The sequence below is a fragment of the Micropterus dolomieu genome, linkage group LG15, assembly GCF_021292245.1.
Source record: "Micropterus dolomieu isolate WLL.071019.BEF.003 ecotype Adirondacks linkage group LG15, ASM2129224v1, whole genome shotgun sequence".
Lineage (NCBI taxonomy): Eukaryota > Metazoa > Chordata > Actinopteri > Centrarchiformes > Centrarchidae > Micropterus > Micropterus dolomieu.
The window spans coordinates 3,604,479-3,632,244 of record NC_060164.1 but is presented as its reverse complement, the minus strand read 5'-3'; the positions used below and the strand labels follow the sequence as shown (position 1 = coordinate 3,632,244).

At 41.7% G+C, this 27,766-nt stretch overlaps 2 protein-coding genes across 2 annotated transcripts in view; one reads left to right on the top strand and one right to left on the bottom strand.

Moving 5' to 3' along the window:
• The window catches only part of birc6 (baculoviral IAP repeat containing 6), a 137,552-nt gene extending 117,874 nt beyond the window's left edge, over positions 1-19,678 (bottom strand). The window contains exons 1-11 of the mRNA XM_046071381.1: positions 19,589-19,678; positions 14,486-14,623; positions 11,989-12,182; positions 11,302-11,413; positions 6,902-6,984; positions 6,594-6,819; positions 6,326-6,495; positions 5,240-5,298; positions 3,426-5,090; positions 838-987; positions 490-715 (exon numbers count right to left, since the gene is read on the bottom strand). Of these exons, the coding sequence (XP_045927337.1) occupies positions 490-715; positions 838-987; positions 3,426-5,090; positions 5,240-5,298; positions 6,326-6,495; positions 6,594-6,819; positions 6,902-6,984; positions 11,302-11,413; positions 11,989-12,182; positions 14,486-14,623; positions 19,589-19,678 (3,113 nt within the window). The remainder of the gene's footprint in view (positions 1-489; positions 716-837; positions 988-3,425; positions 5,091-5,239; positions 5,299-6,325; positions 6,496-6,593; positions 6,820-6,901; positions 6,985-11,301; positions 11,414-11,988; positions 12,183-14,485; positions 14,624-19,588) is intronic.
• A 5,028-nt stretch (positions 19,679-24,706) lies between these two features.
• Positions 24,707-27,766, top strand: part of LOC123984468 (tetratricopeptide repeat protein 27-like) — a 38,702-nt gene continuing 35,642 nt past the window's right edge. The window contains exons 1-2 of the mRNA XM_046071380.1: positions 24,707-24,737; positions 26,080-26,263. Of these exons, the coding sequence (XP_045927336.1) occupies positions 24,707-24,737; positions 26,080-26,263 (215 nt within the window). The remainder of the gene's footprint in view (positions 24,738-26,079; positions 26,264-27,766) is intronic.

Sequence of the window (27,766 nt, the reverse complement as noted above, 5' to 3'; positions counted from 1 at the left end):
TTTTATCCTTAACCTTTCCTCTCCTATACTCCTTATGTTAGTCCGTCCACATTTACGCGGGTTTAGGTCAGAGCTGTGAGATTGTTTTGGTGTTTTCCTCTCTTGTTGTTCCTCTCCTCTCCTGGAATGTTCATTCAAGGCTGAGAGAGGATCTCTGTTCCCCAAAACATAGAAACCCAGACTGTGTAAATGATGATGCCTCCCTTTAGTGACTGTCCTGGGAGACAGAACCTCTGGTCCAGCTGATTTATGTTGTAGTACTTCTCTGTTCTCTTTTGTTAATAAATTCTTCAAAGACAACGGTTTGTTGGAACTCAATTATTTGCTCAATCCCTCACCTAGAATATAATTTCCGCGACAACGGGTAGTGAAAAACATGCCTGTAACATGTGACCCTGAAAGATCCTGTTCCTGTACAAAGTCTATGTAGCCCAGGTCAGCTTATTCTTTTTGCTTGAAAATATCAATGAAGTTATTAAAAACAGCTACCTGTCACTCTGAAGCTTCCATGTGCGGGTGTGTTGGGCTGCATCTCCATGGTGCTGCTGGTGAAGGTGCTGTGGGTGGCGTCGCTGCTGCTGCTCTTGTTGCACCTCCACCCAGCACGGTGGCACTGTGGCCGAGAAGCGGGGGGTCAACGTCTCGAAGCGTGTCAGCTCCACCAGCGACATCAGGCTCTCTGTGGTCAGAGGTTGGTCCACAAGGAGGTCCACTCCTGCACGAAGGATTAACAGTACCAGAGAGGGGTCAAAGAACCGAATACTGAAATGGGTCTAGTTTTCCACTAGACCATGTGGTCTGATGTGGAGAATGAACCAGTGTCGTGTTCAGTTCTACCTGTGATCCCAGGGCTAGAGGGGTTGGAGGAGGGCTTGGCCCCCTCAAGCAGCAGTTCAGCCCCTTTAAAAAGGGGGCCATCAATAAACATGTCTCCATCATCTATATCGTCACACACACCTCCAATTTGAAGGAAATGAAGTTCTCCACCTTCAGAGGAGAGCAGAAACAAAATGAATACGTATTATTTCAACACTAGCGTAGTTTATTTATCTAAACAGTATATTAACTTGTCTATTAGAAGGTCCTGAACCACTACAGTGTATAAACACTGTATGGATAAACTCAAACATGTATTCTACAGCAGGGCGTGACATTTTTTTTCTTCTTCAAAAGTAGAAATCACTTATTAATCCAAATAATCAACTCGCATTACATCACATGCTGAAAGAGAACACACATCAGTTTGATATCAACATAACTTCACTCATGAAGCACATACTAATTAATATAGTAATGGACATTCATAGTAATTTGATGGTTTAATTCTGCATCCAACTAAATGGATTGTCCTGGGGGTCATTTTATGTAAACTGAATGCTTCTCATCTTTTGACCATTTTGCTTTAGTCTGCATGCTACAACATTTTGCCTGTATGGTCTTGTTTTTAAGCCATCAAAAGGTATTAATTTCACCACGGATACAGTAACCTTGCTTTAATAGCCTGAGTGATATTTTTTTTAAAATCTGATGATGAAGTTTACCTACACACTAGGTGTTTGCTCAGAACTGAGTGACACGTTTCTCACAACAACAGAACAATAAGCTAATAGCAGCCAATAAATCAGCCTGGCTGAATTTATCGATCGAGCTTTAATCGTTTTTGTTCTTTTATACCCAAAAACAAACTATCATTGTTTTTGGGTGTGAATTATTAATTATGATATTTTATATTTTTCTTATTGTCAACAAAATCCATAAAAAGTATAGTACATGGATCAAAGCCTGATACGAATTATTCCTCTGTGAAAAACAAAAACAAAACAAATAATAAATAAAAATATGATTTCACTGTGTTCTTTTTTAAAATCACTCTCTGCAGAGAAACAATGGTGGACAGGCAATGCTTTGTTTAACTATGCTAAAGAGCCAAGACCTGGGTCGCACCCCATGATAATTATGAACCTGCCCACAGCTTCAAATGTTACGGAAAACACATCAAGATAACATTTCAGCAGCTACTCAAAACACAACTCCCAAAGCTCGCTGCACAGTAAAACATTCTGGAGGTAACATCACAATGCAAGTCCACCATCATACAGTAGACTGCATCAAACTGTGTCAACACCTTACAAATATTCATGTAAAAGACAACGTACACACCGTACGTTGTCTTTTACATGAATGGTGTGTAACATGCGTGAAGTGCTCCCCCATGCATGGATGTCCACAGCAGGAATAGAGAGCACGATGTTTCGTAGTACTTTACATTACAGCTCTAGGGTGGTACCCGGAAAGGTGAAGTGCATTAAATTTTCGGCAGGTTGGCACAACTCTGAACAAGATCGGTCAATGGTGGGCGAGCAGAGCAGAGAACAGCTGGAAATGTACTGTGCAAGTTACAGTGACTAATGAATAGAAACTGCAGCTTTTCAAGATTAAAGCGGAGCTACGGAGTGTAGCAACCCCCCAACACACACACAGTCAGTGTGTAGACTATAGGCAATTCTTGACAATAAGACTATGTAAATCCTTAGTCGGGTACAACCCTAGTAATAATGGTAATTAGGGTAAGGGTAATAGTTTGATAGTAAAGAGGTAATAATTAGTAATACCATGTAATTACCAAAGTATTAACCTGACAATAGCAATGGGTATATATCTGGGTGATAAAATATATATAATATAAAGGGTTAAACAGCAGAAAGCAGCTTGGAGGCCAGTGACAAATACTACAGGTAAAAAGAAGGCGTAGCCGCGGTGTTTCTATATACATATTGGTATTATTTAATTGTAACCTCTTTATTATCCAACTATTACACCACTATTGCAATGTTATTACTGAGCTGTAATGCAAAGTGCTACCAAAATTCTTTTGTCTGAATAAAACACACATTGACAAGTGCTTTACTTTTGGCCCATTACTTATTTCAGGACCCTAAATATACATGACATTTATAAAAAGGATAAACACAGTGGCACCAACAATTACAGTATTTTAGAGTCCTCTTAAATTTCTCAAATAAGGCATTCTGGGAAGCTCATGTCTTTGTATTGTGACCCCTGACTGATGCTGCCAGAAATACATCATAGGACACCACATTTGCATTAAGACATTGCTGAAAATAGCCCCCTAAAAATATACTTTCAAATTATTGCGCCTTTTTTAAAAGATTAAAGTCTTCAGTAGGAACAAAAGGACTTGCGGAGCGTGCCACGAAAAAGTCAGAAAGTACTGAGAGATGGTCTAACGCATTATTGGATTTTGTCTTTTCTTGGGATTACTGACAATAAGAAAATATAGAGACAGAATAACACAAGACACAACCTTCACATTCATTCCCTTCATCAGGGAAAGTTAAACCAGCCTATCCAATAGTCAACAGCTCTGCTATCTGCAGGGAAACCGTCCAGGAAGGAACACTCACCTTTGGTACAGGCACAAAGGCGGTCGGTCCCAGAGCAATAGGTAACTGAGACAAAGGGGTCCGTCTCCTCTGCTGACCCCTCCTTTTTAGGTGGCTCCACCTTGGCCAGGACCTCCAACGTGGACAGGTCCAGTATCATAATGTACCCCGCCCGTGTGGTCACCACCAGGTGACCCAGGCCTGCCACCTCTATCCGCTTGCACTCTTTGTGGCTGGTGGCAGAGGTGGAGGGACTGGTGACTGCAGCACTGCTGCTGGATGTGGCTGCTCCGCATGCAGTCCCAGTACCAGAGCCAGCAGAGCCTGCTGGGCCCGTTCCAAACCCAGATGAACCATTTTTTGACCCAGAGGGGAGAGCCTCCTCAGGAGCCTCTTCACTGTCATCCTCTCTGCTATCAAGCACATCTGGAGGAAGCAATATAAGTGAGGTGATGGCATCACAAGGGTCCCAGATCTGCTGCACTTTGATAGGTTCCTCCTCCAAGGTGACAATTCGGGTGGAGTAGTTGAGCTTGTAGAGTGCAAGGTAGCCTCCATTCCCACCACTCGGGGACCTCTGTTGTATCTGCTGCTGGTCGCCTGGGGGCAGAATGAGGGGTGTCAGAGGCGGTGATCCACCTGGGAGGTGGCCTTCTACCCCGTTGGCCACCGGGTGTAGGGGGTCTCCTTTGCGCTGGCTGCAGAGAGCAGAGTGCAGACGGTTGAGATTGTTGAGAGCCTCCACTTGGTTTGTAGCGCTCAGAGATTCAGCGCCAGATGGCTGTAGGCCGACCAGAAGATGCACACCGTCCCAGCAGGGCGTGATCGAGTCCACATAAAGATTCTCGTCTTCCAGCTGTTTGGGCAGCCTCAAGCACTGCACCAGCGCTCCAGGTCGAGGCGGGGTGGAGAGCGTTGCTGTACCCAGTGTGCTCCATTTGTCTGCGTGGCCGTCTAACCCTGCCAGATTAGTTGCTGCATCAGCAAACTGCTGAATATACGTGATGGGAGGATCCTGAAGAAGAAGCTGCTCGTGCGTGTCGAACTCCATCTCTATAATCTGTGGCACAGTGAAGCCCTCCTCGTGGAGGCCCTTGCTCATTAAGTTGTTCATTTGCGCAAACACCTGCCCTGAGGACTTGTCATCCACCTCTCTGATACTGTACAGCAGCAGCACAGGTATAGTCCTACGCATAGCTGGTAGAGAACTGGGGCTTGGAGGTTGGGAGCCTGCGAGGCTAGAGAAGCCCTGCTCCTGGGCTGCAGTCTGGGGGTTGCAGGTCTCTATCTCCATGGGGCCCTGGTCCTGTAGAGGTCCAGGGTGGAACGGCTCAGGGCCCTGAGTCCTAAGGGGACCATCTGTGGTCCTGCGTGTTGTAGCTGGGGCTGTGGGCGGGGGTCCAGCCATTGGGGTGCTGGATGCTGAGCGGTAGCTGAGCAGGCCTCCAGCCAGAAGGCAGGGGAAAGGAATGTTGTGGTGGTCAGGGACTTTGTCCTTTGCTTTGGCCTGGCTGTGGGCCTTGGTTTGGTTTAGTGAGGGATTGGCGCCGAGCTCCTCCAGGTCCTTGACCGTGTCCTCCAGCACACTGGCCACCACCTCCCATTGGAGCTTCTCTGGCTGCTGGAGCACACTCAGCGCTGTCACTCCAAGGCTCACATCCATGCTCTCCCACTGGGACTGCTGGCCTGGAACAGAAGCAAAAGAAGAGGTCTGAGGTTTTCCTGTCCAGTGATTTGTTTTCAAATTTATCCACATAACTTCAGATATGGTTCATCCCAATCTTCACAAACAAGGGCACCACTACCCCCCCCTTAGAAATGACAAGTCTTCATACCTGTTACTGACTCTGATCGGGAATGCTCATCACTGTCTGAATCCTCCAACTGGTCATCACTGGAAGAGAAGGAGGAGTTTAAATACGTGACTAACATGATAACGCAAAAACTGTGCCTCTCTCACTGACACAGTATTCCTACAGAATAAGAAGGACTGATTGGCTGCGTTTTGTTTTTGCTGTTTTGTGCTAAAAGATTATTTGGTGGCAAATGGTAACTGAAAAGATGATGCATGGATTTTGAAGAAATGTTAGCAATACCTATAATTGCTTCAGTGCAGTTTCTTTTTGCCATTTTATTGTTTTTAGTACTAACTTGGTTGATTTTGTAGAAGAAGTTTTGTAGACAGAGTTGGGCAGCTGTTAAATAAAGGTTTAGTTCTGCTCCAAAGGCCTGTCACAATAATCTTTTGATGAACCATTTACTGCCCCAGCAATTATTGCAATGAACTATATTATGTTATTGTCAAGACCTTTCATTTGCATAGAGAGAAAAGGTAGATAAATCTTTAGTCAAATGACCATCAGTGTTTCCCATACATTGACTCATTTGTGGCAGCTCACCACAATATCAATGCTGACCGCCACATATAGATTTTCGATTTGTAATGCACAAATAAACACGCCCCACCCCCACCACCCACACCCGCTGGATTTGGTCTGAATACAGCATTTCTCAGTTGTTCAGTTCATGTGGCATTACACTTCATGCCTCGGAATTTTCCTTTGTCGCCTTCTCTGCTGTATACCATGGATCATATGTTGCCGTAGCAACCTCAGCCTCAAGGATCTGTTGTAGTGTGGCACCTTGAGGTTGTTTGCATAATTTATGTGTTCGTCTAGATTTCAAATGGAGGTACAGTATAAACCAGCTATAAACAAAGGGTGAACGTGTGGAGGACACCGCAGATGGAGGCCAGTTATTCATGTATGACTCTGAGATTCAATACTGGCCGAGGTTCAGACGCATACTGTGAGAAACTTGTTTTGCACTGTGTATATGTTTTGGAGGGTTCATGTGTTGATCGTATATATATATATATATATATATACACACACGTGTGTGTGTGTGTGCATATGTTTCACCTGTCTCCCTCTAGCTTTGGCAGGTCAGAGCAGGAGGATGACTCCTCGAGCCAGGCCAGCGTTGGTCTCCGAGACTCGATCAGTGTCTGCTGGCTCTGCTCACCACCACACAGGATCAGCTGCCTCAGGATAGCCGGGTCGTATGGATTGATGTCAAACTTCAAGTGCACCTATTCAGCACACAATCATACACTCTGGGGTCAATACTAACACTTAACACAAGACAGGTGAAAATGTTTCATTCGTTCGTGCAATTCGATGCTCTGACCTTCATCATTTTGGAGACATCCCAGATGCAGATCTTGCCCCTCTTGGTGGCAGCAGCCAGGAACTGCGGGCAGCTGCCAAAGCCGTAGCACACGATTTTGTCCGAACTGTCAGGGCTGTTGGGAAACTGGGCAGGGCTGGTTGCCAGTGTCACTGATAGCGGCACATTCTGTGTATGCTCACCCTTCACAAACGGACAATTGGGAGAATGCCGCTCATGTTCGGACCTGGCGGATAGTGGAGAAATGTTGGACATCATTGATATGTCATAGGAGCTAAATGAATGCATAGTTAATGATCTCCACTCACCACGGCTCATCTGTAGGTTCCCAACAGACCAGACACACACTGCAGGTGAAACACATGGCTCTGTCGTCCCCTGTTGAGGCCGGCTGTGAAAGACAGCGGGGATCAATAAAGCTTGCAAACCCTTAGCTTCATCCCCCATTGTTATTCTGGAGAATCCTGAATTTGTATGGCAGGTGTAAAAACACAGCAACAATAAACAAAATTCATATTACATTATAATTGCTGTTGCTTATGGCGACATTATAGGTTTAGTTTGTAATATTTCTGAGGATCTAGTGACAGAAATCCAATATAAAAGATCCACAACTATGTTTTCAGTGGTGTATAAACACCTTCCATAATGAACCATTATGTTTTTATTACCTTAGAATGAGACATTTCTATCTAGATAAGTGCGGGTCCCCCCTTCTGTGGACGTCGCCATGTTGCGCCGCCATGTTTCTACAGTAGCTGTAAACGGACAAACGGCGCTACAGAGCGCGTTTCGTCACTACGTTCTTCTTCTTGTGGAATTCTGCCAGTGTAGACTTACTTCATCACTACGTTGAATACGTATGTTTGAAGAAGAAGTAATAATATACAGCAGGGATCGGAAAATACAATGTTCGGTTAGCTCCGTTGGTAGCACAAGACTCTCACCTAGAAGGCTGCGTGTTCAGTCCCACGTTGGGAGATTTTTTTCCCCTCTTGCACAAATTAATTCTGCAGTGACCGTTTCTCTGGCTCATGACAAAACATGTGCTGCTTTTTCATTTCCCCAGTATCTCAAGGCAGAGGACATTTAGGGGAATCACGTTTTCTGACGGCTCTTTCAGAGGTGTGTCAAGCAGGCTACAGACTCTTTCAATGTTCAAATTGTTCAAAGTAAAAGCTCTCAATTCAAGCATTGCAGCAAAAAATGTTCTTGCGCATTTATTTGGCAGGCAAAATCACTAAAGAGGAAGTGATTATGTGAGTAACTGTTTTTGCTGCTATCAAAGCACCATACTCTGGTAGAGAGCCAGATATTATTGTTGGCGGGCGTTTTTGGTGAAACTTTATCTAACGTGTGGTTTATAATGGACTGTGGTGCAGAAACAGTGAAAGTGTTTCACACTCTTGTTTTAAATTTTCCATGTTATCCGTCAGTGGCCAAGTCACAGTAACATATGGTTTTACTGAATAATTAAGCAAATATAATTTCTAAATATATCTACCTAAAGAAACCTCATTTCTTGACTGGCTACTCTCTGCTGTCTCACAAGAGATACTTTTTGTGCTGTGTCAGCCACCGTAGCTGTCCTACTCTCTTTGGGCGGGGAGTGGTAGACTAGACCGTTGCCATTTGCAACCTGACAGCTAGATGCCACTAAATGTGAAACACTGAACCTTTAACTTTACTGTTCCTTTGCACAGACGCTGAACACTCAGTACAGAGCTTGCTATTGCCATAGGCTGTTTGCACAACACCAAAGGACATGAGTTTCAACAAGAGTTGTCTCCATTGTTACAATCTTTTTCTTCCTCTAACATCTTCAACACCTCTCTGGAGACATGCCACTGCCCTCTCCAAAACCTCCACCATCATCCCCGTCCCCAAAAAAGGACTAAATGACTTCAGACTCGCCGCCCTGACCTCTGTGGTAATGAAGTCTTTTGAGTGCCTTGTGTTATCCCACCTCAAATCCATCACAGACCCACTCCTGGACCCACACGGTCCTTCACTTCATCCTCCAGAACCTGGACTCCCTCAGGAACCTATGCCAGGATCCCGTTTGTGGATTTCAGCTGTGGAACACTATCATCCCAGCTCTGCTGCAGGACAAGCCTGAGTGTGCCTGAATCCACCTGCAGATGGATCGCAGACTTTCTGTCTGACAGGAGTCAGCACGTAAGGCTGGGAAAACATGTCTCTGGACCCCATACCCCACAGTTCAGCACACAGGTGGACAGATGTTTGAACCCAGGACCATCTTGCTTTGAGGCCAGTGTTATCCACTCAGAAAATGCTGTGGGTGGGACACCGAGACAGAATGGTGACTACAGACAAAGAGGCGGCTATATCAGAGCAGCACATTTTAATAAATTAATCTAACCTTTTTTTTGCTGATCTGAAAAATGATCTGATCTGTGAGTTTTGTGATCCATTGCACCCCTACCACCTACAGGTGGGAGACTGACCCTCTGGTGACCTGATGCAGCCAGAACTACCACTGCTCTAAACCGACAGTGGAGATGGTAGTGGATTTCAGGAAGAGCCTAGGCCACCCTCCCCCCATCACGCTATGTGACGCCACAGTCGCCACTGTGGACTCCTTCAGCTTCCTGGACACCATCATCTCATGGGACCTCAAGTGGGAGCTGAACACTAATGTTGTAGTCAAGACCGCCCAAACAGAGACCAAGACAAGAGTTTATCGAGACCGAGACAAGACCAAGACTTTTAGGGGCTGAGACCAAGTCGAGACCAAGACCAAGTCAAGACCAAGACCAGTTCCCCACATTACAGGACACACAATAAAATGTGGAACGAGATCACAGGTAGTACTCAAACTGATCTGAAAGATCCACATTCCCATTAAAAACACCCATATACAAACGCTTAGAGCTGAAATCTACCCAAGTATCCCGGGTAGGGGGGACAGTCGTTAACGGGAACAATAGGTTTTTAATTAGGGTTATTGGTTGCAATTGAAGCAAATACATTTTACATCCAATTAAAGTTAGGATGTTAACAAATCAGACAATGCAAAAGCAATTTATTGATATTCCCAATGTTATGGCCTTGACTGAGCCCCCAGTCCGAGACAAGACCGAGTACAAATGTGGTCGAGTCCGAGACGAGACCAAGACCATCAAAAAGTAGTCTTAACACCGGTCTCGAGTACTACAACACTACTGAACACCAGCTCCCTCACTAAGAAAGCCCATGTACTTCCTGCAGTAACTGAGGAAGTTCAACCAGTCAATGATGGTGCACTTCTACACCGCCATCATTGAGTCCATCATCACCTCCTCCATCACCATCTGGTACGCTGCTGCCACTGCCAGGGACAAGGGCAGGCTGCAGCGTATCATCCGTTTTACAGAGAAGGTGATTGGCTTCCATTCCATGCCTTCCACAATCTTCCATCCTTCTAGGACCAGGACTCTGAAGCGTGCAGGAAAGATTGTGGCTGACCCCTCCCACCCCAACTGTTTCTGACACTCCCCTCCGGCAGGAGAACAGTTTCTTCAGCTGGCCTCATCAAGGCCTGAATCCCACTGACTCTCAAGCCTCTTTAACCCACCCTTTACAACACATTTTACTCATCCTGTATATTTTTGCACTTTGATTCTTGACTTGCAGTACTAGCTTTAATCACGCATTTATTACCTACTATGTTTATAGTTATGCACCAAAATACCAAAGCAAATTCCTTTTATGTGTAAACTTACATGGCAATAATGCTTATTCTGATTCTAACTGAACTAGTGTAGTGCCTGTTCACAGGGGCCAGTGTGTTTTTGTTCAAAATGTGCGTCACATTGGTTATACCTACAGCAGCTTTTACTTTGAAAAGTTCTTATAGACATTTAATAGTTAATAGTTTAATAGAGTCTGTAGCTTGCTTGACACACCTCTAAAAAAAGCGTAACGTAATTCCCCTGAATGAGAAGAGCTGACATCGGGCACAAGGCGGGGTACACCCTGGACAGGTCGCCAGTCCATCGCAGAGCCACACATAGACAAACAACCAGTCACACTCACACCTAAGGACAATTTAGGGTCACCAATTAACCTAGTCCGCATGTTTTTGGATGGTGGGAGGAAGCCGGAGCACCCGGAGAGAACCCACGCAGACACGGGGAGAACATGCAAACTCCACACAGAAAGGCAGAGGAAACCGGGTTTTGAACTTGCTCTGAGGCGACAATAATAAAAATATATTTGCATAAGGGGGGACCGAACACACAACCCTTCGCTTGAAAGGCCTGTGCACAATAGACTGAGCTAACTGGGAACCCAAAAATTATTTTAAATTATCAAACTTATTTGCCATCTTCTGACCTACAGCACTGAATCAACATGACAACGCTGGAGACACTGCTAGATATTCAGCCTGCGTGGAGACGATAACTTCCGTTTCAACAACTGACCACCACATCGTTGTTGTTTTAAGTCTAATGTATAAACAGTTCCTGACATAATCAAAATACAAACACACACACACACACACACACACACACACACACACACAGAATACCCTCTTTATTAGAGAGATAATCTTGCAGTGACCTGAAATTGAAAACATGCTCTACCTTGCAGGCATATAGCCCACTGACTGCATGCAAATATTATGAATGTGTATGACTGTAAAGACATGTAAACAGTCTTTACGCCTACAGACTAGTGGCTCCCCTGAGTTCTCAGAACCTACCTGGTGGTAAAACCCTGCCTGAGCCATGGGATCAGGCTGAGCCCACCTGTACCCAGCATGTGGCCACGATGTAAATGTCTCCCTCCTGTTGGCCTCACTGTACATCAGAGATCTGTGGGGAACACCACATTTTAGAAACAAGCCCAGTATTCACTATGCTAGTGTGGAATGTATCACTGTACCTGTTTTGTACATGCATGTTGTGTATCATAGATCACACATCCTTAACCCTGAACAATCTTAAATGCTATTCAAATGTTATCTGTAAAGGAACACTAAAAGTCAGTGCCTAAATGGCAGGGCTGGATTAACCTGGCCAACGGGCAAGAAAACTGTTGGCTTTTTATTGCTGATGTAAAGAAAATGTCATTTGTGTGCACAAATAAATAAATAAATCTCTCAGATTCATAATTTGCACACACCAAGTGACAACATTTCTCTATTGAAATACCTCAATTCTGCACATGAAAAATACATCCTAATTAAACAATGTTTAAAATATGCTCAAGTGACTTACAATGTTTAAAGATATCAAAAGGTAACACTGTAAGATAAAACTGGCAAAACAAAACTCTATTCAATCCATACAGCTCATTTAGATAACACTGTCCACAGCCTCACAACTTCTACCATTCAGTTGAATGATACTTCAAAAGACAATTGTTATTTGTTTCCCTGCTTACTCACCTATCTACAGAGCGCCCGGGGCCCACCCCAAGCTCAGGCCTGGCGCTTGACAAGAGGTAGGAGAGCCTGTCCATGATGGATGAGGCCACAGACAAGGCAGCTATGTTCTGGTTGATCTTCTTCAGCTCATTGACGATGGCGCTGGCCACCAGCTTCAGCACGTGGTGGGGAAGATGGAAGGTCACCGTCGCCCACTGAAAGAAGGAAGGTGAAGCAAAAGGTCACAGAGAGAAGAGAGACTGATTTAAGAGTAGTGAAAGATAAAGTATTAGTAAGTAGTAGAAAATGTAATTTTCTGAAGAAGACACTGGTACAAGTTCACTTCAGTACATGAAGACAGGTTAGTGTCATCGTTACACAGTAACGCAGCTGCAACAAGGAGTCCCGTTCAAAACTCTCCTTGGGGACACATTCATACAAGCACTGATATCTGACAGACACATGATCTCATCATTCTGACTTTACCCCCAGCAAACTGTCTGTGAGCTAGGGCTGAACGATTTGGGGGGAAAATCTAATAGGGATTTTTTCTGCCAGATATTATTTATTAGTTGTTTTTTTTTTAAAGTTTAGCTTAAGGTTCAATATTCACTGCCAGTCTATTTTTGATGGTCAAGCAGCACAGAGAACATGAACCAGGCAGGAAGACAGACACAGAACAATAGAGACGATCCGGTCAATTTTCAAAATAAAACACACTGTGCAGACTTGATTGTATATCAACAATAAACACAGTTAAAACAGACAAAAAGGATTTTTAACTACGCAGCCTACTTAACCATAGTAGAAACACAAAAATCAAGGACAGCTGAACAAATTAACAAAATCTGAACAAGTCAGCAAAATCAGGCAGGCAAAACGCTCCGATTCTGAAATGCTCCATGTAGGATATGCAGCCTGCAAAGAGCGGATCAGAACGGGCTCACAGAGAGCCGTTATCCGTAGTTGAAGCACACAAAAATACAAATTAACAACACGTCAACAACGTGGGCTCGGCTGCTGTTCAAAACACTTCACTTTGAGTTGACGCCAGACAAAACCTCGACACAGCCACTGCCTCTGTCTGTTCGTCTGACGCCATTATCCCACATTATCCTCTAGTTCGTTTGTTGTTGTAAAATATACACGCCCTGTGCCCGCTCTGATTGGTGAGTAGGACTGTAACAGGAGGCGCATGGCGCTTGTGACTGGCGAGCTGGTCTGTCGCAAAAGGATGACAACAGCATGAATTTTTAACTGCATGACTGTTTAAAACGGGCCCGATTCACGATTAGCTAATCGCGTTCTTTCAAATCGCAATATCGATTTGAAAACGATTAATCGTTCAGGCCTAATGTGAGCTATAAGGGGTGGTCTAATTGGACTTCTCATACTGGACTTCTTTTAACCAGGAGACTGAGCAACATTCAGGCACTTTTTTTAGATTTCTTCAGGTACACCATCACATGAACAGCTCTATGTTAGAGAGCCAAAAGGCATTTGAAGACCTCTTTTGACCTATTAAAAGTTTTTTGGTGCCACAAATTGTGGCTCCCTGTAAGCAAATCACCACCTCTTCTTCTGGGCCGGTCCAAAAGTAAATTTTTGGCATAAGACTTACACAGAATTGGTGACTATTTTCAAACCAAAAATTACTTTCAACTGGGATGAACTCCTTTTTGGGATGGCACACTCAACATCTATAAATATTAAAACAAGACATTGAGTGTAGCTGCAGGAAAAGCAATTACAAAGAAATAGCTTAAGCCAGACGCCCCATCTATAGAGGACTGGTATGATATTAATTTATGAAATTTTTGTAATGGAAAGAATCACCTTTTCCATGAGGCTTCAGAAAACTAAATTGAAAGACATTTTGGAGAAGTGTAAAATGTTTCCTCCTCTGGAGTCAGCTTGGCGGACTCGTTCCACACATGCAGTAGATCGGTTAGTGCCCTTGTAGCATAGTTGGCGTGAGGACGTCCGCACAAACCCTTTGCATACCCACTTTGATGACGATATTTTTCATCACGCGGACCCAAGCATACTTGCAGACACAGAAAGTATAATCCTTGCTTAAGACTGCTGTTGGTCAAGAAATAGCATGACCTGATGGTTTTAGCACTGGACTGCAATCTATTATAAAGGTGCTAATACTACTGTGTAAGGAAGATTTAGGTCTGACATGGCTCTTCACCTAGCAGACCCTAGTCTATAATAAATGCTGCTCTTATTTTTCCCAAATGCTGTAACAGCACTGAGGGAGAACACAAAAACCAAAAGGCACAGGAACAAGCATAATGAAATACTCTGAATGAGTTTTCCTCCACTGGCTACTATCACATGATCTCCTCACGTGATGTCCACATACTGAGACACTGGTCTTGACTCTCAGGTGTTGCCATAGCCAAATTAAAAGCCCTAATATGTCACTAATGTACAGCTGATATGAACGCAAACAGTAAGCCTCTAATCATACAGGATGTAACAAAACAAAAGCAAAGGCTTTTAGACTAACCTTGGCCACTTTGTGATTGGCTGCAGTCTCGTGTGAGGTATTCTTCAGGCCTTCTTTGAGCTGGGTGATAAAGAGTTCATAGCCTTCTGTGTTGGACACATCGATCTTTTCCTGACAAGCTGACAGCATCTGCTGTGCCTGAAAAGACAAACACACACACATTAATTACAGTTATAACTGCCTGGTCAGGCACTGGTACGATCTTCTGCCTTTATAACAGAATGATTTCATGGGTTAAGCCATTTGATGCATGACAATGTGACTTTTGTCACACACCAGTATGGAAGATTTTACTGGACTTTAATATTTGTAACCCACAGAAAACAATCCACAAATGTGTACTATGATGCGCAAATATTTCAATATCTACAAATATGTATTTTTACATTTGTTATGTGTAAAATCTTATCCACAAAAATACAGAGTGACTTCTACACACAAAAGTTTGTGCACATTTGCAGATTGTTTTCTGTCAATTTGTGGGTCACGTTACATTTGTAACCTTCTTTTTACACATTTGTGGAATTTTGTCCAATGTGAATATTGTCTCTGAGGAGATCTGTAAAAAAAAATATACACAAATATCTCACTACCCAGAACATGTATTATTACATTTGTGTTATGTAAAATCGTAGCTCTGACAGGAAGGTGTAACATTTTACTACAAACACAATTTTCAGGCTCATATTTCTTTAAATATAAATGTAAAACAAATACAGTGATAAAGTATTCAATAGTAAACCATATACACTTGTATAGAAAAATTTAGACTGAGTAGAGTCCAGTGGTGGCAGAAGTTGTTGTCTCCTACAGATGACCCTGGGTACTGCAGTGGATATTCTTACAACTCATGAGAGGCAAAGTCACTACCGCCACCTGCTGGTGTAGCTAATAAACTGCTCTCACATTTACAGATCTCTGTGGTACAGAGTGGACAACATTCCACAAATGCGTAAAAAGGAAGTTTTGTGTGTAGAAGTCTGTATTTTTGTGGATATGATTTTACACATCACAAATGTAAAAATACATATTTGTAGATAGTGAAATATCTGTGCATTATAGTACACATTTGTGGATTGTTTTCTGTGGGTTACAAATATTAAAGTCCAATAAAATCTTCCATACACCAGTAAGTAGATTCATTCAGCAAATTAACCTAACTAAAGAGGCCACTAAATGAAGTATGTTTAACAAGTTTTGTTTATACTCCACCATCACTTACACTGAAAGAGCATTAGGAAGGGATTTTATAGTGGCATCAACGAGAGCAATAATCACAGCAAACAAATGCTTTGAGTGCATGAGAGTATGGTTGTAAAAATTGTAAACCTATTCTTCAAATGCATTTTCTTCCTCATCTCTGAACAAGTAATATAGTGCGCGACCAAGTCGCACTGAGTTGATAATTTACAGATCCAAACCTTATTGGCTGAAGGAAATGTGGCTATAAAAGAGGTGACAAATGAAAGATGATGACTAAGTTGAAAAAGTCACATTACCGGGAGAAAGACATTTCCATGAACAGTGACGTTGGGATAATATTTCATTTAAAGTTTAGTGAACTGGGAGTGTTTTTTGTTGGCTTCTTGTTTCTAAGCAGTACTGTACAGAGTCTGTAGTCCTGTAAACCATCAGGTCATGATAAAAACAAACATGTACACATGTACAGTGCTGATTAGTGACAAGTCTTTTTTACAGACAAATATATTCTAGCCCACTCCTTCCAAGTTAAAAGTTACTTAGTTACTTTTTTAATCTCCTGAAATAACTTATTGATATTGATTTAATATTCATGTAGGCCTATTATACTTATCTAAATTGCGATTTGATAAGGGAACAATGCCATACCGTGCTTTCAATTTTAGCTTGTTTGACAGATAAGGACAAGGACATTTTATGTTATAATGAGAAGTTTGGGAATGTTTTCACTTCATTAGGAAACTGTGGCGCAACAGATTAGACTCTGGCGGGCCACACTGGACTGGGAAAACAGGAAACACTGGACTATAAATGAAGTCTTATTCCTATGTACTGTTACGGCCGCCGCTGGCTGCCTTAGAGTAGTTGTGTTTTGGAGTTGTCTGAACAGTATGCAAATCCCCGCTGCAAGCACCTGTTGAGGATTGGTTCCCCTGGACCTGGAACCACCCACTTCCTGGTTGCTGTTTGCTGACGTCTGATTGGTGTGGCCGAAGATCCAACCGAACCTGCCAACCAGGACTCACCAATCAACACCAGCTGGCCTACTAATAGTTTGTGTTCCTGCAGTTGGAGGCGACTGTGAGCCAGTGATCAGTTCGCCTTGTTGTTGGTTGTGTACCCTTGTGAATTTCTTGAGTGTTGAATTTACCTGTTTCTGTCGGTTGCCTGCTTAAGTGATTCCTGTCAGTTAGAAACTTTGTGAACTACAGAATGTGAGTGGCACTCTTTAAGGTGGAAAATTGTCTGTTTGGTTACCCTACATTCCTGTACAGCCTGTAGGTACTGACCTCCTTTTGTTAAGTGTTTTTTCTGTCAGTACCTACATAGCCTCCTTTTGTTGTGTTTTTTTTCCAGAGACAACTCATTTAATTAAACAATTGACTCAAACCTGAATTCAGTTGTCCTTACCACCTTAATTTATCCCAAATACCTTGTTACTGCCCTACCCTAACGAGCTGGGTTGTAACAGTACATTCAAACTGGATGTAATTTTAATGGGACAACATAAGTTTTAGTATAATAAATAACTAGTTACCTGCAAGTTGCTAATGCCAACCAACATTGTCATGCACCGATTTGGCTATTTGGAGCAAAGCATCTTACCAAACTATGAAAACTCATTTTTAACCACCAATGGAAGTAGACTATTATTTAACTGACCTCTACATCAGGGGTCCTCAACTACATCTGTTCAAGGGCACGAATTTTTCTAAGCAGACACTGTGGGGGCTGGACTTTCAAAAACATTTGTAATTGCAATATTAATGTTTAACATTTTCAACTTTTGCAAAATTAATGTTTATTAGCTTGTATCAGTGTGAACAGACTCCTTAAACATAGTAGGCGTAAATCCATAATGATAAATCTACACAGGCTGCTACAAAGGCATAACTAGAAAATGCCCTCAGACCTGCAGTCAAGGAGTTCACTGAGGAGTGACGTTTAAAATCTCTTACTGTAAATGTAAGTCTGATTGGCATTAAAGAGGTGGTATTATGCTTTTTGCCCTTTCCCCCCTCTTCTTTATTGAGTTATATTCCTTTTTTGTGCATGTAACAGGTTTGCAAAGTGAAAAAGCCCAAAGTCCAGCCCAAAGGGAGTTCTCATCTCCCATTGAAAACTTGTGAAACAAACTACGTTTGTAGTCCAGCTGTGACGTCACAGGGATGAAACCTAATTGCGCCCTCAAAAACAGCGGTGGAAAAACAGTGAGCTGCAGCACACCTCTCCTCTCCCTTCCAAACACCAGCTACCCTCCAGGCAGTCAGTGGACATAAAGTTGTTCCTGTGATGTAGAGACAGAGCTCAGTTAAAACTTTATGGATGAAAGATACTTTTGTTACAGATTAATAACTCACTGCTCTGAAACTCTTGCTCCAGTCCAAGTTGCCAAGCTGGTCGGCAACATGTACAGCTGAAACAAATCTTGTTTGCTTCTCACTGACCTCGCTTTCTCGGCTTCTGACAGCATTACTCACTGCAATATTATATTATATAAATCAAACTGGTCCGCTGTCAGAAAATTGTTGAAAACGATGGTTGTCCTGTTGTGTAGACGTATTGTAGCAGCCTACACGACAGCGGTCAGCGCTGATCTCAGATTTAAAAAAATACTTTAAATATTACATTAACGTGAGTAATTGTACTTCATTACTTTCCACCTCTGCACTGTCATTTCTATTTTAATGTCACAACACTACGCAACCTACCATAATCCCCCCCACTCTGCCTGCAGCACCGCTCATAGTTTAAAAACACCCCAGCCCCCAGTAGCAGGTAGGACACGATGCAAAGTTGGTGTCAGTCATATGAGAGTTGTCGAAACTCTGGCAGGAAAAAAGCCAGCTAGTCACCGGAGCACTCACTTCAAAAACAAAGACAGATATCAGCAGCTGGAGAGGTGAGACAGAAGACAGTAGGGAGAAGATAAGGAGGTTGTGGATTTGGCTAGCTGGACATATAGCCATATCAGGTGCCTTTTAGTTGAAACATGTTCAACTTTTCATAAAATCGATGTGCTCAGCAATTTCACTTTTCGTCAACTGACCAATCACAGCCTGGATGGGGCGGGACATTAAAAAGTTTGATGTGCTACAATAAACTTTCAAATGTTGAACTCGTTCTGCATGAATGGTTCTGATTATTGATGATAGTTGTATTAAATTATTTTTCTTGCACAAGGATTTAATGAATGAAAACATTAAACTGCTGTTTTGTCCAACTGGAATAAATACTGTACTAGTGGTGACCTATATAGTTATATATACTGTTACATAAAATGACAATGCATAGTAAAATTAATATATTAACATACTAACAGTATACTATTAGATTAAAATTGAACTTTTTATCTAATATTATTATAATATAAATACTAATACTCTCATTTAAACTAGTTTCTCCTCCATGTTGTGGAAAGAGCCTATGCACATTTCCACTGCATGGGATGCCACTTTGCCAGTATGTGCTCCTTCTAGCCTCCTCCTGCGAGCAACATGTCCCCTTGTTCTGTTTTACATCTGTTTTACTCAAGTTATTGTAATACTGTTCAGTAGTCTTGTTTACAGTAGGTGTGGCGTGGGTTGTGTGGGTACTGCTAGGGTATTGCGAATCCATCCCTGGTTCAAAAACTACAAAAGCACCAATCACGGTAAAGATTTTTGTGATGAGTGATCGGTGTTTTAAAAGCTGTTTTCAATGTCAAATTTTCAAAACATCTGTTATAACAATATTTTACAAAGCTTTGACAAATTATTAAGGCCAATGCTGAGTGTACAGATACAAGGGTGTTCACTTCCATAGTGCTCTAATGGTTTCACACCATAGTTTAACACAAAGAAAAGGAGCACACATGTAGTATAAATATGTATATAATAAATAGTTTGTTAAACTCTGTTTTACCTGAACATTTTTCACTGTGCTCCCAAATTTCTTAGTGTGCTCCTTGGGAAAAAGGTTAGCGTAGAGCTCTGACTCACTCGTTCTCTCCATTAACAAGGAGTTAATATGTTGACATTTAAGACGCCGGGAGCTGATCCTCAGAATCAGTATCTGTGCCGATTGGGGCATATTTTAAAGAACATAACCAAATCTTATCCTTACTTTGCGGTGCTTTGTTGGAGTGCTGTACTCTGTAATGACAGCCAGCCTCTACACTGCAAGCATTTAACTGCATATTTACACCAATTAGGGTTTGTGAATGTGAAATGTGATTTGATTGCACCGGTGCCTGTTCTAACACCAGGTTGGCATAATTTCTAAGCTCCAACTGCAATAAATCCGTTATCACTCCTCTCTCTTTCTTATTAGCAAAGAGCAGGGTACAAGAGTGTTTGGTTAAGAAAATAGATAGACTAAATTAACTTGAATACATTAGTCTTTGACAAATGTGTAAATTAGTGTTCAGAATTAGGGCTGAACGATTAATTACATTTGCGATATTTTCGCGATATCATAAAATGAGATTTTCCAATCGCAAAGGCTGTGATTACGCTCTGGTCACATAACATGCAAGAGTAAACAAGTCTGCAGAGGAAGCATCAACTTTGCACATTTCGCTGCACCTTGACTTGTTGTTGTCCAATGGCCTTAGGCTTGACAGAAGCTGACACGACAGAAACTGTAGTGTCAAACAGGGAATGAAAGTAGCAGACGCCACCCGCGGGTAACTTGGTGGTGGGTGAAATCGTCGGGCCATCCGTCGCTTTGACGGACAGGAAAAACGCACAACAGAAAGACACGTGTAGTAAGTTAAGCGTATTTTGGCGCCTGCGTCACACACACAGCCACCGGTCAGCTCTGGAAATATCTGTGAAACAGCGTTTCAAACCGAACTCAAGTCCGACAGAGGCCCAGTCTGTCCTGAGTTACTGCCTGGTTACAGCCAGTTTGCTGCTGACGAGCATCGGAAGCTGCGGGGGGGCTTACTAGGCTTGTCGATTAAACGGGAGAGGCTTCACTTGGTTTTATTTATTGGCCAACTTTTGATTTGAACCTCAAACTCTATTTTGCTTACTGGGATCCAGAAAGATGGACTCCTGGGAGATTTGAACTGAGATAAGGACTCAATAATTGGTGGTTGAACAGTGGGTTTTGTATTGAGCGCTTACAAACAGTAACTGACAAATCCTTCATAATGCCTTTACTTAACAAAAAAAAAGATTCAAACTGAGGATTTTGTATTGAGCGCTTACTGTTTAATACACTGTGGTAACTTAGTTTTTCTTGTCGTCTGTAGGTAGGCCTGATGATATTATATCATTATTTAATGCCATGACATGACTCTCAAATTATCTTTCTCATATTATTAAAATTTGATATTTCTTCTCCACCATTGCTCATAATAATCATGCAATTCATGCAACACCTAATTTCATCCTAACACAGGCTGACCTACAAGAAAGGACAGTGTATCTAAAAATTAATCGCATATTCAATCGCAATATTGGTAAAAAAATCGCATTTAGATTATTTTCCAAAATTGTTAAGCTCTACACTATACTTTGTTTTTGCCTTATCTGTGTATCTTTTTCATGTGTATCTTTTTTTTTTGTCATTACAATAAACTTCAACAATTTTTCTGCTTTGAGCTCAGAAAAATCCTGCATCTCCCTTAACTGTGCATTCAGATCAAAAGGAAATTTATTCTTTGCATTGTGTGACTCGCGTGAGATTACTGGACTGATGTGACACCACCCTGCGCTTTTTGTTCAAAATATGCTTCTCACATTGGTTTCACCTACCCAGGGATGTGCACAGACATTTTGTTGGGCAGGGGCTCAAGTGGGAAAAAAATGGCATTTTTATATATAATATATTAGCAACATTTTTACTCTTCTACAAAATAATCAGTTCACACAGCGGTCTTCTTTAGTATTCACTAGGTTTATCACAGGAGCAGGCGACAGCAAAGCAAACTGTTATTTAAATACTTTTTGTTTCACAATCAAGATGCCAAATGAGTAAAGATAACCTTCAGCTTCACACAGCCAAGCAACAGAATACTGAATTGCCTGAATACATTAATGTATTGATCAAATACTTTATTATTGTTTCTATTATTACATTTACCATACACGCACGACTTAGTTTCTCATTTGAGGGAGGGCTGACTGTATCATGTAGGGATCTATCAGCATACAACAAACTAACAGAATGGAGAGTTATTAGATGAGGAGCCAACCATCAAAACTATGAAGTTACTCTTTAAGGCACTTTTTCATGGAGTGGTCAATTTTGAGACTTTGGTCTATTTTGCTTCCATGTCTTCTTTTACTCTAATAAGCCTAATACCCTCGGTCTATTTGCATCTGTAGATTTATTCTATATTAATCAAAACAAGCTAATCTGCATATTTACAAAGCGCATTTCAGAGGAACCAACTCTTAATCTAAGTCATTAACTGGGGAAGTTCTATGGTTATATGCTTTAGTTTTTTTTTTTTTTTTTATCCCATTCACCTGCAGTGAATTGTCAAATGTGTGCCAATAGGCGTATTTTAATTAGTTAACGCCTAATTTGCATATCAATGTGGCGATTGTAATGACGTTATTAGACACAAATGTTACTGTGTTCACCTGTAGTGTCTCCATCAGTACATTAGGTTGTATGGCCATGAGATATTGCCTTAGCTAAACTTCAGCTAACTTATTACATTAGCTCAGCTCATGAGTCACGCGTTAGCAAGACATCGGCCTATATTGTCTTCTGTTTAATTAGCGGTAAACTCGATTAGTATTTTGTTCATCGCCACTCACCTCCACACAAGCCAAGAAAAACACTGCTGGGGGAGAAACTGGAGGGGCTGCTGTCTGTCTGTGAGCTGTGCTCTGGTTGCCCGTTGAGATGGGGAGCCAGAGAGAGAGGGAGCATCGGAACTCCAAAGTCTCATCTTCCGACCTGATAGCCTATTTAGATTTTTTTCCCCAATAAATATATTTCTTTGACAGGGAATCTGTTGCAAACAGGAATAAATATACTGTATATTCTTTTATTAAAAAACAAACAAACAAAAAAAAGCATCCCAGAAAAAAGGGCACTTTCTCTTGAAGAAGAAAAAGGGCAGGTGCTGAAAGGGCTATGTGTGCAGTGCCTGCACCTACCTCATTAATAACACTCATACAACATGACAATGGCGGAGATATTGCTAGAAATTCGGCGCTTCCTTAGAACTTAAAACTCTTGTTTCTAACATATCAAACCCGCGTGATAAAAATAACCCTGTTTCAACAATTCACTACCACATCAGAGCCTATAAGCCCTGTCTCCGAAACCATAACAGCATGACCCCCACAGTAATTAGATTTATTTGGCATCCTTCAAAAACGTGCTCACTCTAGTTATTGGAAATTAATTGTTGCTTACTAATGACATTAATGGAAACAGGTCTGATTTATTTATTTACAACTGAAGCATTCAAGTTAAAACAATATAAAAACACTGAAATCACCAGCCAAGTGTTACTGACACACAGTGCAGGTGGAGTGAACCATTTCATCCGTCTGTAGCCCTGTGTTTCTGTCGTAGCGGTTGTTGCAATGGCTTTGATTCTGATTGTTTGAATCGGAGTGTGTTTCCGTGCTGGTACCTTGCTGGTTCAGGTCTGACGTGGACAGCTGACTTTAACGGCACCCGATATTCTACACAGTTTGCAGATTGACGTCTTTCAAGCAACATCATCTTTTCAAAGCCAGACCACCTCCATGTCAGTGAGGTTGATCCACGTCTCGCAATTCAATCTAACGATGTAGACTGCGAAGCTGCAGGTGTCTGTTTTATCTCCTGGTGCTGTTTGGTCACTCATTTTTAACTTCAGTCATGGATTTTCTCTTGAAGTTCTTACTCTAGCACATAACAATTAAGATTTTATCGTAGATGATACATATTGCACACTCCTAGTTCACATACGTGCTTTGTACGATACGCTGTTGTTGGCTGTGGAGGGCTGGGCAGTTCTTTCATTGCTGCTGGTTGTTTCTCAGTCATTGTGTTTTCAGAACTTCTAAAAAATTGTTAATAGTTCCTGCAGAAATGTTTCACATTATTATAAAAATAAAAAGGCAAGGTGGAAATAATTAATGAATGAAAACAGTATTTCTATCAAAAAGAGATACTAGGGTAGAAGAGTATGACATGACTGTGGTTGTACTGATGGAAATGGAGATCACTTGTGATTTTAAGTTAAATACTTTATATCTGTTTGTCAATTACCTGGCAGAAACTACATCACAAATCATTATCAGCGTATTACCTAAACCTACTACCATGTCAGCCTGGTGGCAAATAGAGATGTATGGATTGATTTAGTTTCTGTTTTTACCAGCAGAATTTTATTTTTGTCAGAGAGGAAAAGACTCTGAAATGGCATGCAGATGTTCACAGGACAATTAAACTCTGGATTAAAGCCACTGATTAGAGTGCAATGCAACTCATCAAGGCTGTGTGAATCACCCCTCCTATTCAGTGGAAGAACCCACAAGACTGTTCAGTTTTCAGTTCAAAACTAGCTCGTACACAGGATAGAAATTGCTATGCCTGTCAGAAACACTCCTGATTGTTCATCTTGGATCTGTATTGGTGCTCAGCCCTTTACGTTTTTGCAAATTATATTCACCATTTCCTTATTAACTGCAACTCATTTCCTGAGCCTTTATGAATTATGGACTAATTTGAGGGCCTGTGCCTTGTTCTCCATAATTACTGCCATTTCATTGGCTGACCAGAAGTGTAGCTGAAATGTCATTAAACGTGTGGCCATACCTCAGGCTTTCATTTTTCCCCTCATAAAGCCAGCCGTTCATTCTCCTCATCCTCTCCCTCCCCACTGTGTTATTATGGCAGCCCCTGGGTTTCATTAGATCAGTGCTGAGATGACAATCTCCACATTCCTTTATAACACCACTCACACCGCAATTGCTTATTAAAGCCAGGGGTACAGTTAAGGGATCATGTGATCGACTTGGAGGTGTGCCTAAGTGGGCTTCATTTGAGAATGTAGCATGTAGCATCTTATACCTAGTGATGGAGTCAGGAGTTGTGGATCCACAGTGGGGTAAACATTTTCGTTTAAATTATTTGTCGGACATGACTCAGCAAAGTGTAACAGAATGAGATTTCATGAATGATGAGTTTTCCACACATCCTGCCAATGTTTCACAAATAAAGCCTTGTTGAGAAATTAAGGGGGGGGGGGGTCAAGGAAGGTTAAATCAAGGGCAACGGGATGTGGTTGAAGATATTGAAAGACTTCATTATCAAAATGATGGATACCACTTGGTTCATCAGTACTTCTGACTGATGTAACCACAGTTGTAAGGTCGTTAAAGTTACCTGAGGCTGAGTCTGAACGTCATTGGCAGTGTCACATGAAGGGATGAAAGGATAGCATCATAGGTGGGGGAATAAATGGTGTTGAAGACCTCCACCCCTGTTGAGAGGTGGGTTCTCTACTCTGGTGTACATGGCCTCTTTTACTCCTCTTTCAAACCATACGTCCTCCCTATCCATTTTATGAACATTGTTATCCTGGAAAAAGTTTCCCTTATGCATTAAATGTAAGTAAACTGCAGAGTCTTGACCTGAGGAGTTGGTCCTTCTGTGTTGAGCCATGCATTTGTGTAGTAGTTGTTTAGTTTCCCCAATATACAGGTCTGAGTATACCTCACGGCATTGGACAGCGTGCATTAGATTGTTTTCTTGTGTTTGGGTGTGCGGTCTTTAGGCTGGACCAATATCTGTTCTACATTGTTACTGGGTTTAAAAAACAGGGATGTGGCGTTTGCTGAAAATACTCCTGAGTTTCTCTGATACTCCAGACTTGTTTAGTATTGGTGTTCTTCCTGGATCTTCGGGCTGTTTTCACAAAGGTCCTGTTTGGATTTCCACAAGCTTAATGCTTAATACAAAGCTGTATTCTAACGAGAGAGAGAGAGAGAGAGAGAGAGAGAGAGAGAGAGAGAGAGAGAGAGAGAGAGAGAGAGAGAGAGAGAGAGAGAGAGAGAGAGAGAGAGAGACTGTCTAAATTAAAACGACTGAAAACGCACATCTAGTGGCTGTTCACGTACACTGGGCATACGCGTGCCAGTGTAAACTATTCCGTAGTTACAGAAGATTTGGTGAAAGAATAAAGTAATGCAGAGGAAGCATCTCAGCAGGGTTTTTTTGCATGGACCAATAACGAGCTGGGACTGTTACTGAATGTAACATGGGACTTAAAAGCTGCACAAAATTTTCATTTTCAGGCATCTCTGTGCAGTTATCTGGTTTGCCCCTGTTTAGATGACATTGTTTTCAATTGGTCTTGAATTGAACTAAATGAATATTCACTGTAAAGTGACTTAACGCTACCAAACTTGTATAGTGTAAACTCGCTCTTCTAAACATTGTTCTTCCAGAGGCAGGCTCTCTGCTGGAGTCCCTGATGGAGGGGGACTTTGAGGCGGTTCTGCTGAACCCCCAGGTGTTAGATCTGCTCACTGGAGATGGCAGCTGCAACGAGGGGGAGGACATCGAGGCCTACTTGGAGAGACGGGTCCTGCTGTACCTGACTTGTGGCACGAACCACAGCCAGACCAACAGGTAATACAGCATGGAAGGACACCAGCCATCAAATCAACTAGATCATTCCCCAAATCTGTTTCTGGCTGTCAAGCATCTTACAAATGTGTACTGTTGTAACTTAACCATCCAAGGTTTTGAGCTATTTTGACGGTAATCTTTTACACTGCGGAGCCATGTGCTTTTGAGTCAGTCCTTTAGAGGGATATAGCAAATTTTGCAAACGTTAAATCACCATGATGATCTGTCAAGATGAAACTTAATTCTTATTTCTGATTGTAATATTGTAATATGTGTACCAGCCCCAAAAAATAATGTTATAATAATCACATCTGCATATGTTAAAGCGTGAAAAGTATTTTTCCTGGTGCAGTTCACATCTGTGTAGGTCATTGCAGTGGCAGTGTTCACTGTGTGGGATTGTGAAGAAACATAACATAGAAACATAACGTAGCACTTTCCTCAATGTAATGAGCTAAATATGCCTTTATGTCACTAAACCAAACATGTCAATTCTTGCCATTATAAAAACTGGCCTGGGCATCACATAATTGCATATATATTTTCCAAGGGCTACGTTTAGGTCCAACTGAAATTAAATTGCATGTTTATTTTTGTTCTACAGCATAAATCTCTCTAAAAGTTATCTCCTGCCTTATTCAGTTTAGTGTCTCCTTGAATCCAATCTGTGTTTTAAATTTTTTTAGTTCAATATTAAGATAATTGGGGACACTTCCAGAGCAGTTGTAAAATATCAGCATCAACATTTTTGCTAATTTGCGGTTAGTGTAAAGAACTAAATAGAAATTAGCTTTGCAGTTGTCCATTTCGTGCCCAAGTCTTCTTAAAAAACAGGCTACGTTGGCTGGAGCATGTTGCCTCAGGAACCAAACAATGGACTGTGATCCATATTCCATAAAACACTGCACAGTGGTTTATGATATTATAAGGAAGGATTCTAGGATAGGAAAGTTATCCTACCAGAAATGTGCGCCTGCATAGATGTGATTATGCAACGGTTATATTTTTAATACCACTGCTAACAAAACAGTGTCTGTCCTTTGCTTGTAAGCTACACTTACTTTAAGCCATCAACTTACTTGCACAAATAACAAGGACATCCACAGACATGCTGAGACACTTGGAGAGTAAAGGAACATCTCTTGTGTTTCTGGAAACATGAAAAAAAAATTATTAAAGAACTTTAAATTAAAAAACCACATTGACCTGATCTTCAAGTGATAACTAATTGTGGATTTCAGTAATATTCTGTTAATAAAAATAACAATAAATAGGTAAATAAGAGTGTATAATTGTAAGCTGCTGAAGAGAGCCCGCTAATTAAAATCTCCGCATAGACCTGATGGGTTTTGGGCAGGGAGTAGTTGAGTGTAGCACAAAGCTGTTCTCAAGAGTGTTTGTTCATTCTCTTTTCACCACCTCTATTCTTTTTGTCATGAATTATTAATTCTTAATAAGGACAGCTTAACATCTCCTTTGTCGCTCTCAGGGGAGAATTGTTCG